The sequence below is a fragment of the Podarcis pityusensis genome, assembly GCF_964106645.2.
Source record: "Podarcis pityusensis genome assembly, chromosome: 15".
NCBI classification, from domain to species: domain Eukaryota; kingdom Metazoa; phylum Chordata; class Lepidosauria; order Squamata; family Lacertidae; genus Podarcis; species Podarcis pityusensis.
In genome coordinates this window covers 23,529,780-23,542,896 of record NC_138040.1, presented here as the reverse complement: position 1 = coordinate 23,542,896, position 13,117 = coordinate 23,529,780, and the positions used below count along the sequence as shown (strand labels likewise).

At 42.2% G+C, this 13,117-nt stretch overlaps 1 protein-coding gene across 4 annotated transcripts in view; it reads left to right on the top strand.

The window, feature by feature from the left end:
* ARHGEF12 (Rho guanine nucleotide exchange factor 12) overlaps positions 1-10,162 on the top strand; it is an 87,751-nt gene extending 77,589 nt beyond the window's left edge. For all 4 annotated transcript variants that reach the window (XM_080983374.1, XM_080983375.1, XM_080983373.1 and 1 more), the window contains 3 exons: positions 610-920; positions 4,310-4,382; positions 5,100-10,162. In XM_080983374.1, the coding sequence (XP_080839500.1) occupies positions 610-920; positions 4,310-4,382; positions 5,100-5,110 (395 nt within the window). In that variant the 3' untranslated portion in view covers positions 5,111-10,162. The remainder of the gene's footprint in view (positions 1-609; positions 921-4,309; positions 4,383-5,099) is intronic.
* Positions 10,163-13,117: the final 2,955 nt, after the last annotated feature.

The window sequence follows — 13,117 nt, the reverse complement described above, 5'->3', positions numbered from 1 at the left end:
GCTCTTAAGACGTCAGTTCTGATGGCACATATCATTGTGAAGGAAGATGTGTGCATCCACTGTATCTCACTGGTTGTGAGAATGCATATAACCTTAACCTAAAAACCCTGTGGGAAGATACCTCCCAGTACATCAATTCTTTTTTGGGGGGGTGGCAGGGGGCCCACATCATCAACCATTCAAGGACTGGAAGAAATTTGTAAGGTGGCAAGTGTGTGAGCACCTCTACCTACCTTCACAAAACTTAAAATGATGTGTTCTTGGCTGCAAATACTGACTTTGGCAGAAGAATTCTGCAGAGGGTTCATATTCACAAATCCAGGTTCGTGTCAGGAGCCACAGGAGAGATGGGGTAACTTTCTTACTATGAATTCCTGTTTCACCACAGTTTAACCCAAAGCACCTGAGATTAGGGAGAAGAACCTCCAGAGAGGTTTGAGTCCAGTCACGTACTGAATGCATCTTGACATTTTTTGCTAAGGTTACACCAATTTCTTACTTGCATGGCATGCACAGGTGTTAGGGGCAGGCACATACAGTATTGTTGCTGCCATCTTAGATGAGCTGCTCTTATCTGGAAGCATTAGTGTTAAGATGTTGTCTTCACAGGAAATTATTTGATCCTTGACGGATATGGCACAGTACAGGAGAGCTCCACAGATGAGGAGGTAACTTCGCTGGTTCTACAGTGCACTGCAGGCAACAGCACAATGGACTCTGCCCACCAACCACCACCATCTCTGCAAGACACCCGGACAGACGGAGGAAGTTTGGCATTTGCAGAGGAATTAATGGCCTCCCACTGGGAAGCTGCTAAGGAATCCTGCTCAGGTGTACTAAGGCCTCCCTTCTCTGTGGAGTCTTGTGCCCTGATAATGCATTACATCCAGAAGATAGAAGCCAACCTTGAACACTTAAAGGTACAGTGTGTTCTTGTGTAAATTTGGCTGCATTTCTTTTTTCTAAAAAACATGTAGAAAGTGGGGAATTGGGAACAAAAAGGCTTCCTGGGGAACAAGGCATGCTGAGGATTTGTATTTGTTTTATTTTCTTCACTGATTTTCACTGTAGCTTTTCAAATTGAGATTGGTGGTGAATTTTGTTCCATGACCAGGAGAGTTCAGTTCAGTTGAATTTTTCAAAGGGAAAGAAATGAAAACCTTAAGGTAATCCTGGAGAAAGAGAAGGCTTCATGTGGGGACTGTGAATGAAGGGAAAGAGTGATTTTAGGATCCAGTATTGTGAGGTATCATTCAAAATCTCAGGCAGCAAGGAGGCGGGGGTTGGAGCAGAAAATCTAGAGGCTAAGATCAGTTTCCATTTACTGAAACGAGTGTGTCAAAAGCCACAGTTTCAGGTGAGAACTTCTCTGTATCTTAGAGGCTCAAAGAGAGACAGGGACACTTTAGATCTAAAGTTAACAAGCTAGGGATTTGGCCACAGTGAAATGAAAGTACAGGAATCAAAGTAGGGGAAAAGATGTGAAGACAATGCAGCACCTTGGGAAGAAGGGCTGGTTGTTACATGACGGAACCAGGACTAGGGCAGTGCTGTCAGAGGCAGGCCAGTTCCTTACAACCAACTGGATGGCTCTTGCAACTTTTTATTTTTTTTTTTAAAGCAATTTATTAGGTTTTACAATAAAAATAAACATAATAAACAATATAACATTGATCTTAACATATTTTCACATTTTCTTTGGACTTCCTCACATCTCCCGCTCCCACTTTCATCGTTATAACATTTTGTCAGCAATTTATCATCTTATTTAAATTCTTATATCCCTTCTATATTTCATAATCTTATAATTCTCAGAAGGAGCTAAATTTCACAGTCTTACTTATTTTCTTAAAAACTTCTAAATTTAGTGGTGCTCAGTTATTTTGATCTAGCATCTTATTTAGCATTCACTCAAATTACAATACTTTTGTAAATAGTTCTTAAATTTCTTCCAGTCCTCCTCAATCCTCTCTTCTCCCAGGTCACGGATTCTGCCGGTCATTTCAGCCAGTTCCATGTAGTCTATCAGTTGTATCTGCCATTCTTCCAGTGTGGGTAGATCTTGAGTTTTCCAATGTTTTGCGAGAAGTATCCTTGCTGCTGTTGTTGCATACATAAAAAATGTCTGGTCCTTCTTTGCCACCCCTTGGCCGACAATACCCAAAAGGAAAGCCTCTGGTTTCTTAGTGAAGGTATATTTAAATACCTTTTTCAGTTCATTATAAATCATTTCCCAGAACGCCTTCACTTTAGGGCAAGTCCACCAGAGGTGGAAGAACGTTCCCTCACACTCTTTGCATTTCCAACACTTATTATCAGACAGGTGGTAAATTTTGGCAAGTTTGACTGGGGTCATATACCATCTATAAATCATTTTCATTACATTTTCTTTCAGAGCGTTACATGCAGTAAATTTCAATCCATTACTCCACAACCTCTCCCAGTCCTCAAACATGATATTATGCCCAATGTCCTGTGCCCACCTTATCATAGCCGATTTAACCGTTTCGTCTTGTGTATTCCATTTCAACAGCAAGTTATACATCCTTGAAAGTACCTTAATCTTTGGTTCTAGCAATTCTGTTTCTAATTTCGATTTCTCCACCTGGAACCCTAGTTTCTTATCATTTTTAAAAACTTCTTTAATCTGAGCGTAATGTAACCAATCTCGCACTTTGTCTTTCATTTTCTCCAAACTCTGCAATTTCCAATTGTCTCCATCCTTTTCTAGTATTTCCCAATATTTTGGCCATTTAGCCTCCATATTGGGTCTTTTTCGGGCCTTGGCTTCCAAAGGTGAAAGCCACCTTGGTGTTTTATTTTCCAGCAAGTCTTTATATTTTGTCCAGACATTAAACAATGATTTTCTGACAATATGGTTCTTAAAGGCCTTATTTGCTTTAACCTTGTCATACCATAAATATGCATGCCATCCAAAGGCATTGTTAAACCCTTCCAAATCTAACACATCAGTGTCTTCAAGAAGTAGCCAGTCTTTTAGCCAGCAGAACGCTGCGGCTTCATAGTACAACTTTAAGTCTGGCAGGGCAAAGCCCCCTCTTTGTTTTGCATCGGTTAATATCTTAAACTTAATTCTGGGCTTTTTGCCCTGCCAGACAAACTTAGAAATGTCTCTCTGCCACTTCTGAAAGCACTCCGTTTTGTCCAAAACCTGAAGTGTTTGAAATAAAAACAACATCCTTGGCAATACATTCATCTTGATAGCAGCAATTCGGCCTAACAAAGAAAGTTTCAATTTTGACCAACTATCTAAGTCTCTCTTAATTTCTACCCAGCATTTTTCATAATTATCCGGCTCTTGCAACTTTTTAACAGTCCTAAGAAACCAAAGAGTATTGTGCATCATGTAAATCTTTCTTTGTAAATCGCATTGATTTTTTTAAATAATCAAGCGGTGTACACATATTATGAAATAAATAAAATAAGGGTTTAAGGGCTTATTCTCTACAATCTGTTTTTTTATCCTGGCACCAACCTGAATAAAGACAAAACATTGCAAGATAGAGTCCAGTGATGAGAGAATTCAGCCTTTGCTTCATCAGACTTAGGCTTGGCTTCCTGCTGCACCACAGATGGATAAGGTGGAGCAATTAATATGTTTCATTTTTCCAGACACATGATTGCTCCTGTGAGTGATGCCATGGGCTTAGGATGTACATCTGTATTTATAAGTCAGACTTCCTTCCTTGTCAGCTTTGCACTGTGGCTCAAAGATACTCTGCTCACAGATTACTAGGAATGTGGTCCTTCTGAATAAGACAGGAACTTTCATGGAGCGTGAGGTGGACATGTGAAAATGCAACATGGGATTTGACTTGAGAGTCTTCCTGTGTCTCTTCTCCATCTGGGAAATGTGCTCAGTGACTTTTCACCTTCAAGATGCTAGAAAGTGCAGAGTTTTGCTAGCACAGTAATGATTGTGTGAGAGTTGCTTCAGGAAGATATACAGAAGGCAAACAGGCCAGTGCCAAAGAGCTGCTAAATTGGGATGAGTGGTGTTCCTATGGTGTAAAAATGGCATTTCTCTCTTCTGAGGCATTGCCCTTCTGTCCTTGATGGGCTGCTGTTTTCAGCTGCTGCCAAACCTGCAAGACCTTTTCCATATCTGGAGAGAAAACAAGTAATAGCTTGAAAGAATAGGAGAGGTTCTCTCATCACTGGAGTTCTCAGTGATAGAGGACTGAATCTGTTCCAGAACTTGGCATGGACACAGTTTCAGTGAGTCTGATCTGATTGCCTGTCTGCAAGTGAGCCACAGATCAAATGTGTGTTGGGTTGTATCTTCCAGGAAGTGGAGGAGAACTATGCTACTCTTCTTCAACAAAGGCTGGCTGGAACAGCCCCCACAGATGAGCACTCAGGTATGCCTTCCCCATTCCCTGGGCACCTTCTAAACAGAAACACAAGGGGAAACAGTTGTTAATCTTTCTTGCAAAAGTTTTTAGAGCTTTCACTGCAGCTCATGAATTTTCAGGAAAAGTTGCTGGCTATAAAACATTCTAATTCAATACCTGGGTTTGCTGACATTGTGCACCTTTCTCTTAGTGGATTGTTTGGTATAGGAGGTGCTCCCTTCCTTGCTGCTCAGCACTCAGTCCACTAATAATGTGATAGTTCTAAGGGCCCAACAGAAGATCTGCTGATAGCTTATTTCAGAGTTATTTTTCCATGTTCCAATGGTCATAATTTACAAGCTGACCTGCCCCACCCAGTGTAATATGTTCATTCTTATGACATTTTTGTAGCCTCCTATTTGTAGATAGGAGATCTCTTAAGAAGCGTACAATTCTATAGGCACTTTTACCCCTCTCCTCTATTAGCGTTAGTTAATACAGTGGATGTATCTTCCATCTCAACACCTCATGTTCTTTTTGCAGCCTCAGGGAGCAGACAAATGGAAATAATTGTTTGTGTTTTGTCTTTGGCTCACATATAACTGTTTAGTGCAGAGATGCATCTCCGTAAAGCACCAGAGCAGGGATTGTGCACCTGCGATAGAAACACCTGTGCATAAGATCATAGTTCTCGGCTGCTACTTTATAATACTGTGTTCTACTTCTTTCTTTCTTTCTTTTTAGATAAAAGTTAGTCAAGCTTCTCGGAGGTTGGATGGAAGCATCAGCCTCGCATTGGCACCTGTCGGCTTCTGCCTGGACTCTTGCAGCATGAGGGCTCTTTCCGTGGACCATCTATGTGCAGCAGAGTGGGAACTGGGGGGGTTGGGGTGGAGGATGGTTTCCTTTTAGGCCTCTGCACTAGCTTGTCAGGGAGAGGTGGTGATTTTTTTTCTCCTCCTTTGCTACCAGTAATTCTTTTTGATTCCAAACAAGAGGAAAGAGAGGAACAAAAAGAAGAAACCAAATGTATAAAGCTTTGGGTGTAGGATATATAAAAATGTATTTAGACATATACAAAAAAAAAAATCAATGTATTTATTTGACTTCATTCCATGTACTGAAAGCACACTTTAATTTGTATTTTATTAGGCCCCAACATCCCTATGCTCCTGGACCCACATTCAGGGCTGCTTGTGTGTGAGAGCGTGTCTTGACTTTTCACTGGATTGGATTCTGCCAGCAACCAGTCCACTGCTCAAAAGAGCTTCGCCTGCAATGGTCCCCCGCCCCCTGTGCAGTGACGGTATGCCATGCTGTACACAACCAGGCACTTGGAAAGGTTGGCAGCCTTTGGGCTATCCTTGCAATGGCATGTAGTGCTTTGACAAGGAGATGAAAGGCTTGGGATTTTTACCTTGGCTTTGAATTCCCTCTGAAAGCAGTGAGGTGGGGCAAAGAATGTGCCTGCTAAGTCACTCCTGGTTTGAGCATCTTCTACCACTGGAGTTAGCCACAGGTACTTCTGAGTAAAATCCCAGGTATGTTCGACACCCAGAGGTGTGCTTTGTTGGCCATTGCATGTGGAGGGAGAATGGGATTGGTTTGGGGTGGTGGGGTTTTGTTTTGTTTTTTGCACTGTTTGTGCCAAAGTGCTCTGAAATCACACTGGTTAGCTCAGAAGCCTCCATGGGAGCAGCTCTGCAGTATTTTTCCTAATAGGAATTCTGACATCCTTGTGTTTTGAAACTGAACCCTGTCTAAAAATGGAAATTGAAGGCTCACAGCACATACGTAAAAACACTGGACATTCCAGACTGGTTACCGGAAGTGGTACAAGGCTGGGTGCTACCTCCATGAGACAGACTGTTCAGGATGCAGCTTCTTCCTTTCATTGCAAGTGGCTGGTCTCCCCCCCCCCCCCAGGTTCCCAAATCCTGGCCTTTTTGGGGGGGGGGGGGCAACTCAGATCTAAATGTGCCGAACTCTAGAAATCCCCGTAACTTGTGTTCCTCATGTTGAATGTGCTGCGAAGTGTGGAGAATTTTTCTTTTTCTTTTGTTTTCTCCCCCTCCTTCCAGCGTGAAGGTCATACTGCCTGCTCCATTAACACAGAGACACATTTTCCCTGTAGCTATAATGGCAGAGAATCAAAACGCTTGTTATTTCCCAGTCATGCGAAACACAAACCTCTTCTTCCCTTAGCAGGCGGAATAGTAGTACTAAAAATGGGCAGGCTGTGCAAGGACAAATTTTAAAAACCTCCCCTTCCCTCCAACCGCCAACATTTTGAAACCATGAACTGATGTCTGTCAAGAGGGGAGATAAGATTTTCCAGAAGCAAGCTGTACGGATTGCCATCCCTCTTCAGTGGCAGAAAGTACCCCAAAACCAAAGGGTCTCCTTCCATATCTGCACGATCTTCCTTTTATCAGTGCCGTTCTGAGTGCCTCGTGGATCTGCTTGTTCCCATTTCATAACTGCTTGATTCTATAATTTCACATTGTTTTCCATGTAAAACTTCTATTTTGCCACCTCTTGGCATTAGGAAAACTAGGTGTGCCTGAGTATGGAAGATAAACATGGACCTTTTCAGATTTTAAATAGCCCCTCTTTTTTACCTCTTAGCTATGTAACATCATGCTAGCAACACTTTTACATTCCCTTTCCACAGCCCATGTCTAGGACGATCAAGAAATCACACTCACAACATGGACTTCTCCCTAGCATGAGTAGCTTTTGAGCAGTGGAGAGTTCAGATTTCCACTGCAGATTGTTGTTGCCGGTCTCTTCGCTGCATTCTGTGGCAGGAGTCCCAAGATTATTGTCTGCTGTAGCACTTCTACTATAGATTTGACCTGCAGAGGTGTCTGGCAATATATTGCTTCAGCATATTTACAATATGCCTCTGGGTCAGGTTGCCAAAATCTCCTGAGGATCAACCTGAGAAAGGAGGGCATGCAAGGCAAATGCAGGCTTTGTGGCAAAGCCTGAAGAGTTCTTAGCCATCCTTAGAGGATGTGACCATCTCTTTCCCCCCACCCTGGGAAGTGAAACAGTACTGTGCTCCTGTCCTTTTGGAGGTGTTTGGTTTTGTGTGTTTCCCAGGCTTGTTCTTATGCCATATTATGCAATCTCCTGTTAAGGGCATTATTCAGCTTATAAGAAAGAGAAGGTGGTGAGAAATGGGGATTGTCCATTGCTCCCAACACAGTATCCTAAAATCACTGGGGATGTCTTAACTCCCTAGCATGTCTACTGTACAACAGACCCCAGGCACAGATCCATTTTTGTGAAGAGGGTCAACACTAAAATGCACTTTGCGGGGATTCCCATTGGTTTTGGGTGTGTGTGGTCCCCCCCCCCTTTTTTAAATGTACTAGAATAGCCATGAAAAATTCCAACCAAAGAATCCTTTCCTGTCCTTCATGTCTGGCTGTGAACATTCCTTTCTTTAGACTGGACAGTAGTATGGCACAGCCTTTTCTCTCTCCTTTCCTCCTCCCTTGCAAAATGAAAAACAAAACAAAACCACAGGCTGAAAAAAGAAGTAATGGAATATTTCATGGATAAGATAACATTATGTTGGCTCCACTGTACTTTTTTGTGTTTAACCTGGATTTATAGAACAAGATTATTGCAGGGGGTGGGGGATTCAAAAGGCAAAGGCCTTGATCCTGATGTCAACTTCCTGCACAGCCTGCTTTTGCATCATTTGGACCTGGTCTACACATGAAGCAGAATGAGTGGGTACAATTCCAAGAGTGGTAGACTGGACTGTTTGTTCATTTCTTTGGGTTTATTTTTTTCCTTCTGGGCTGTCTGAGAGCACAAGCAGTGGAAAGCCTTAGATGAAAGTTGGGATTTCTTTATATAGCACTCAAATTTTCCAGTAAAAACAGAAGGGCCAAAGCAGTCGTCTCTGTTTGCAGTGCTTTTGCTTTTATCTGCTTTTAGTAACATTAACTCCAATTCTTGTGATAAATCAACTCTTAACTGCCACATCTGAGGGCCTGGTAGACAGTTTCTCTCCCCCTCCCCACCGTGTGTTGATATTTTTAATGTTTTCTCCAAGGCACTATCTATGCCTGTACCTTGTTGAGTTTATTTTTTAAAACTTGCAGACCATTCTTTCTTTGCACTGTAGGTGGGTGGAATATTGTAAAATATGGTCCCCGGTCCAATTTGGCACTTTGCCTGCAGCAATATAGATGATGATGATGATGATGATGATGATGAAGAGTTTGGATTTGATATCCCGCCTTTCACTCCCTTTAAGGAGTCTCAAAGCGGCCAACATTCTCCTTTCCCTTCCTCCCCCTCAACAAACACTCTGTGAGGTGAGTGGGGCTGAGAGACTTCAGAGAAGTGTGACTAGCCCAAGGTCACCCAGCAGCGGCATGTGGAGGAGCGGAGACGCAAACCTGGTTCACCAGATTACGAGTCTACCGCTCTTAACCACTACACCACACTGGCTCTCTTAGTTGGGAAGCAATCACTCTGATTACAGTGCAGTTAATAATTTGGCTTTTAATAATTTGCAGTTAATAACTTGTAAAGATATAAACTGAAACTGTGTCTTTTCGCTCATTGTGACAAGCAAGATGGTATTCTTGCCTTGGACTTCAGCAAGAAGATACATTCACATATTCATTTTTTAAAACACTTTCTGACAGAGTTGAGAATGATTTGTGAGCAGTGGGATAGATAAATAATCCTTTGGTCCCTGGGAAGGAGCAGGAGGGCTACTCACATCCCAGGGCTCTGCTTCTTCATCCTCCCCTCATTCTGCTTGGTGTGTAGATCAAACATCACTGTGTAAATGCCTGTAGTAAGGGAGGAGGAAACAGTACTGAGTCTTCTGTGCAGAGTTTTTAGCACGGCGGTCCTGGGCCCAGTCGCCTGGTTTGACGCTGCCACCTGCTGTTAACCTACCATTTAAACATGCAAGGAATGGGGTTGCTAGGTGGCACTTGCGGACATCGGGCATACAGTACTTGTGTGACCAATTCCTGGAGTGGGGGTGGGCAGAGGTAATTCCTGGGCAATAGGGACCCTTGATTCTTGACAACCAAAGCTTGAGAACAGCTGTGGCCCTGGCTTCTTGGACTCTTCCATGGTTGTCTAAGCATAAATGTTCCAACTTGATAGAAAGCTCTTTTTGAGGTAGAGGAAGTTGTTGGTGTTTGCTCTTTGTGTTGTTCTCATCTGGAATATTGGTGCATCTTGCATCTGATGGATGGATTTGACCCCCTGCTGTCCCCATTTCAAAGAGATCCTTCAGTCCTCCTCCTCCCTCCGTCCCCAGATGCCAGCTGATAAGCCAATGGTCTCCAAAAGGCATACTGCAGCCAGAACACTACACTGCTCTTTAAGAATTAAAAAACAAAACAAAAAAAGAGTTGTTTCGAAACTTCCTTCCTACTAAAAATGTATTTTATTTGTTCACTATACAATCATGTACTCCTTTTAACCGGTTTTACTTTTAAGGAACACAGGAACAATCTGGAATTTGAAAAGCAAAATGCAAAAAAAAGAAAAAAAGAAATCCTCTTAATACCTTGTATTTTTAACTGATCATGTTTGAATGTTTAAGAAAAAAAGAATTTATTGTTCTAATTATCCAGATGTATTGTATGTTTGTAAAATAGCTCTTATTAATTAGCTGATAAGGTGGTATGTTTCTGGAACAAAATATTGCTCATTTTAAAAAAGAGGTTTTGTTGGGTTTGTTTGTTTTTTTGGAATCTGGGAAATAGAAAATTAAAGCATTCAAATGCCAGTAAATAAGCTTAAAGGAACCCAAACATTTGACTATGGTATTTTGTTGAATCCAGCAGATTCAAGTTCACATTCCTGGAGTAGACTAATAGCCTGGTGGACCAGTGATCCTGTCTGTCTGCACTGATTTGGCAATTCCATGATAAAGAACCTCCCTTTCTGACATCTGAGGCTATCAGATCTATTCTCAGCTTATAGAGAGCACGCAACAGTCACAAAAGAATGCAACATTTCTGACTTGTCTTTTGCTTCTCAGGCACAGAACACTCCGCCCCAGCAAACAGAGGACTCTTCTGCCAGTTCCATGAGATTCAGTGTAATCCTTCAAACTAGGAGAGTTTCAGCACAAAACTGTTCATGCTGAACTGTATAAGTGATCCTTTTTCTAAAGATCCCGGGGCAGTGTACAACATTAAAAACATAGTTTACTATTGCTACTCCTAAGAGTAATAATAATAGTAATCATAATAATAATAAACATTCACAGAAAAATAATCACAATTATCTCTTGCTTTGAGAAGGGAGCATGAAAACCCTAGTTGAAATGTCAGAGGAGAAAGCTGGATAGGGTCTTTATTGGCTCTGAATTTTTCACTTCTGGCTATTGTTGCATATTTAATTGTCCCCCCCCCCCCCCCATCTTCCCCTTCCATGACTTGAGTTCAAATCTGACTGAATAAAGTGCCACATGTTTCATGGCCAGCATCTGTGCCATGCATTGTGCCTGTCCCCCCGACAAACGGTAGTTTAAAGTTCTTGTGCCTAGTTTATCCTCTTCCCTCCAACTATGGATTTATATATTTCTGTTTTGTGGATTGCTTGCCTCTACACCCAAATCTCTGGGACTGTTGAAGGAATTGAAACCTTCCTGCTTTTCCCAGCCGCCACACAACATCCATACAAAACTCTGCTATTTACTTGCATTGTAATTGCTAATTGGAGCTCAGTTATGCTTTTCTAGCGATGCGTTTTTCTGGATTCTGTTGTCTTGGGAGATTGTGCACTGCATTTTTCTCCTGACTACACAGTTGTAACGACATTTTACTTAAGATAAACTGATGCAGGTGCTGCCATCTGGGTTTTCCTGAAGCCGGGCTTCCTAAACTAAGACAGGATTGCTTTGAAGATAAGCTTAACTCGTTAATTTGGAGGTTATCTTGTCACAGGGTGACCTTGCTTCCTATGGCACAGGGTGACCTTGCTTCCTATTCAGGGCCCCTCCCTGGATGCTCAGGAAAGAGGAAATATGGTGGTGGGGAGTCCATGGATTGTATCGAATACTTCAAATGGATTTGTATTTTTTCTCTATTAAGACTCAGCTTGGCTAGTGCTCAGACAGTGGGGCATTGGCTAGTGAAGAGTGTGCACTGCAGATACACTTTTGGTGGTGCAGCTTCCATAAGAAAAAGCAAACACTTGAGAAGTTTGGACAAGGACTAAAGAGCAGAGGGGTAGGAGGGAATGGGGAAGATAGCTTGGTTCTGAAAATCATGCACGTGTTAGGAAGCTGGATGGGCAGGAAAGCTGGGAGATAGAAGAAGTGAAAGATGACTTCTCAAAAAGCAGTGAACTGAGAAGCGAGACCCGCAGGGGAAAATTGCATTTGGACGGCTGGAATAATACTTGGGATTCTAAACAGTTTATGCTCAGTACCTTTTAAAGGGCAACTTGTATTCTCAAAGCTTTGCAAAAGCCATTCTTTGTAACATTCTCCGACCCAGCTATATCAGTTTCAAAACTGGTAATTTGTAATGCAGTTAAAAGAGCACAGGTGAGGAGCTATATTTCTCTGTTTTCCCATATTCCCAGCATTATTTCGTGTTATGCAGAGTACAGATATCTCTATCTTCTCATGCTTGAGATGCTGAAAAATAAATTGCTTTATTGGATTTTGTCCTTAGTATAAGGGCACACTGGGAAGGTCCAATAACTTGTTACATTGCCTTAGAAGCAGATAATTTCAAGATAGCTGTCATTCATGGCGGCTAGTGCATAGCTGTCAAGTGTCCCTTATTTGAAGGGACAGTCCCTTATTCCAGCGCCATGTCCCGCTGCTTTCCCTTATTGATGGATGTCCCTTAAATGTCCCTTAAATGATGTTCCTTAAATTTCAAAGGAAGCAGCTCCTCTCCCTCCCTCCCTGCCTGCCAGGGAGGCTCCAACTGTGTTGCTTGGCTGTGTTGCTCACCCAATAAGAAGTCTAAGAACGACTGGGGGGTGGAGCTTGCATGCCTTGTGTGTGGCTAGTTAATGCAAGCTGAGGAGGTTTTTGAATGCTGGATGCCATTTTGTTGCACGTGCTGCTGCAAACTTTGCAGTGCAAAGCTAGGCTGGGGAGCCATCTTAAGTTGAGGCTGCATAGGCCTTGTGGTGCATGTGATTCAGATTCTCTTCAGTTGAACCTCTGGTTACAAAGTTGGTTGGACAGTGTTCTTGAAGCTACCAGCATGAGTTTGACCAGACTGCAGGAGGACAGGAAGACTTGAGTGCCTGGAACAGGTGAGGCTGCAGGTCCCTTATTTTGGCTGCTGGTCCCTTATTTTCAAATCTGTAAGTTGACAGCTATGGACTAGTGAGTTTTCTGGGCCAGTCTTGCTGCCAGTGAAACCATATGCTTCCAACTTTATAAAGAAATTGACAGCATTTTTTAAAATGTTGAGGGCCTGTCTGCAGTTTCCCAGAATGACAAATGACTTTCCTTAAATATTAATGATAGTTACTCAGCAGTAAATGCAGGCTGGTGCTTGATAGGGGATAGAGCAGGCTGCTCTGAGTTGATTTTTCTTTTCTCTTTTTATTACGTTTTCATTTTTTCAGTTATTTGTTTATTTGTTTAGGTAAGTGGATGCCTCATTGAAGAAACAGATCCAGCTTTGAGTGTCCTAAATTTTTAAAATGCTAATAAATAGTTATACAAACTGTCCAAATGAATAAAGAACAGAGGGAGGGGAGGCATCCACAACTCTTCATTTTTATGTTGG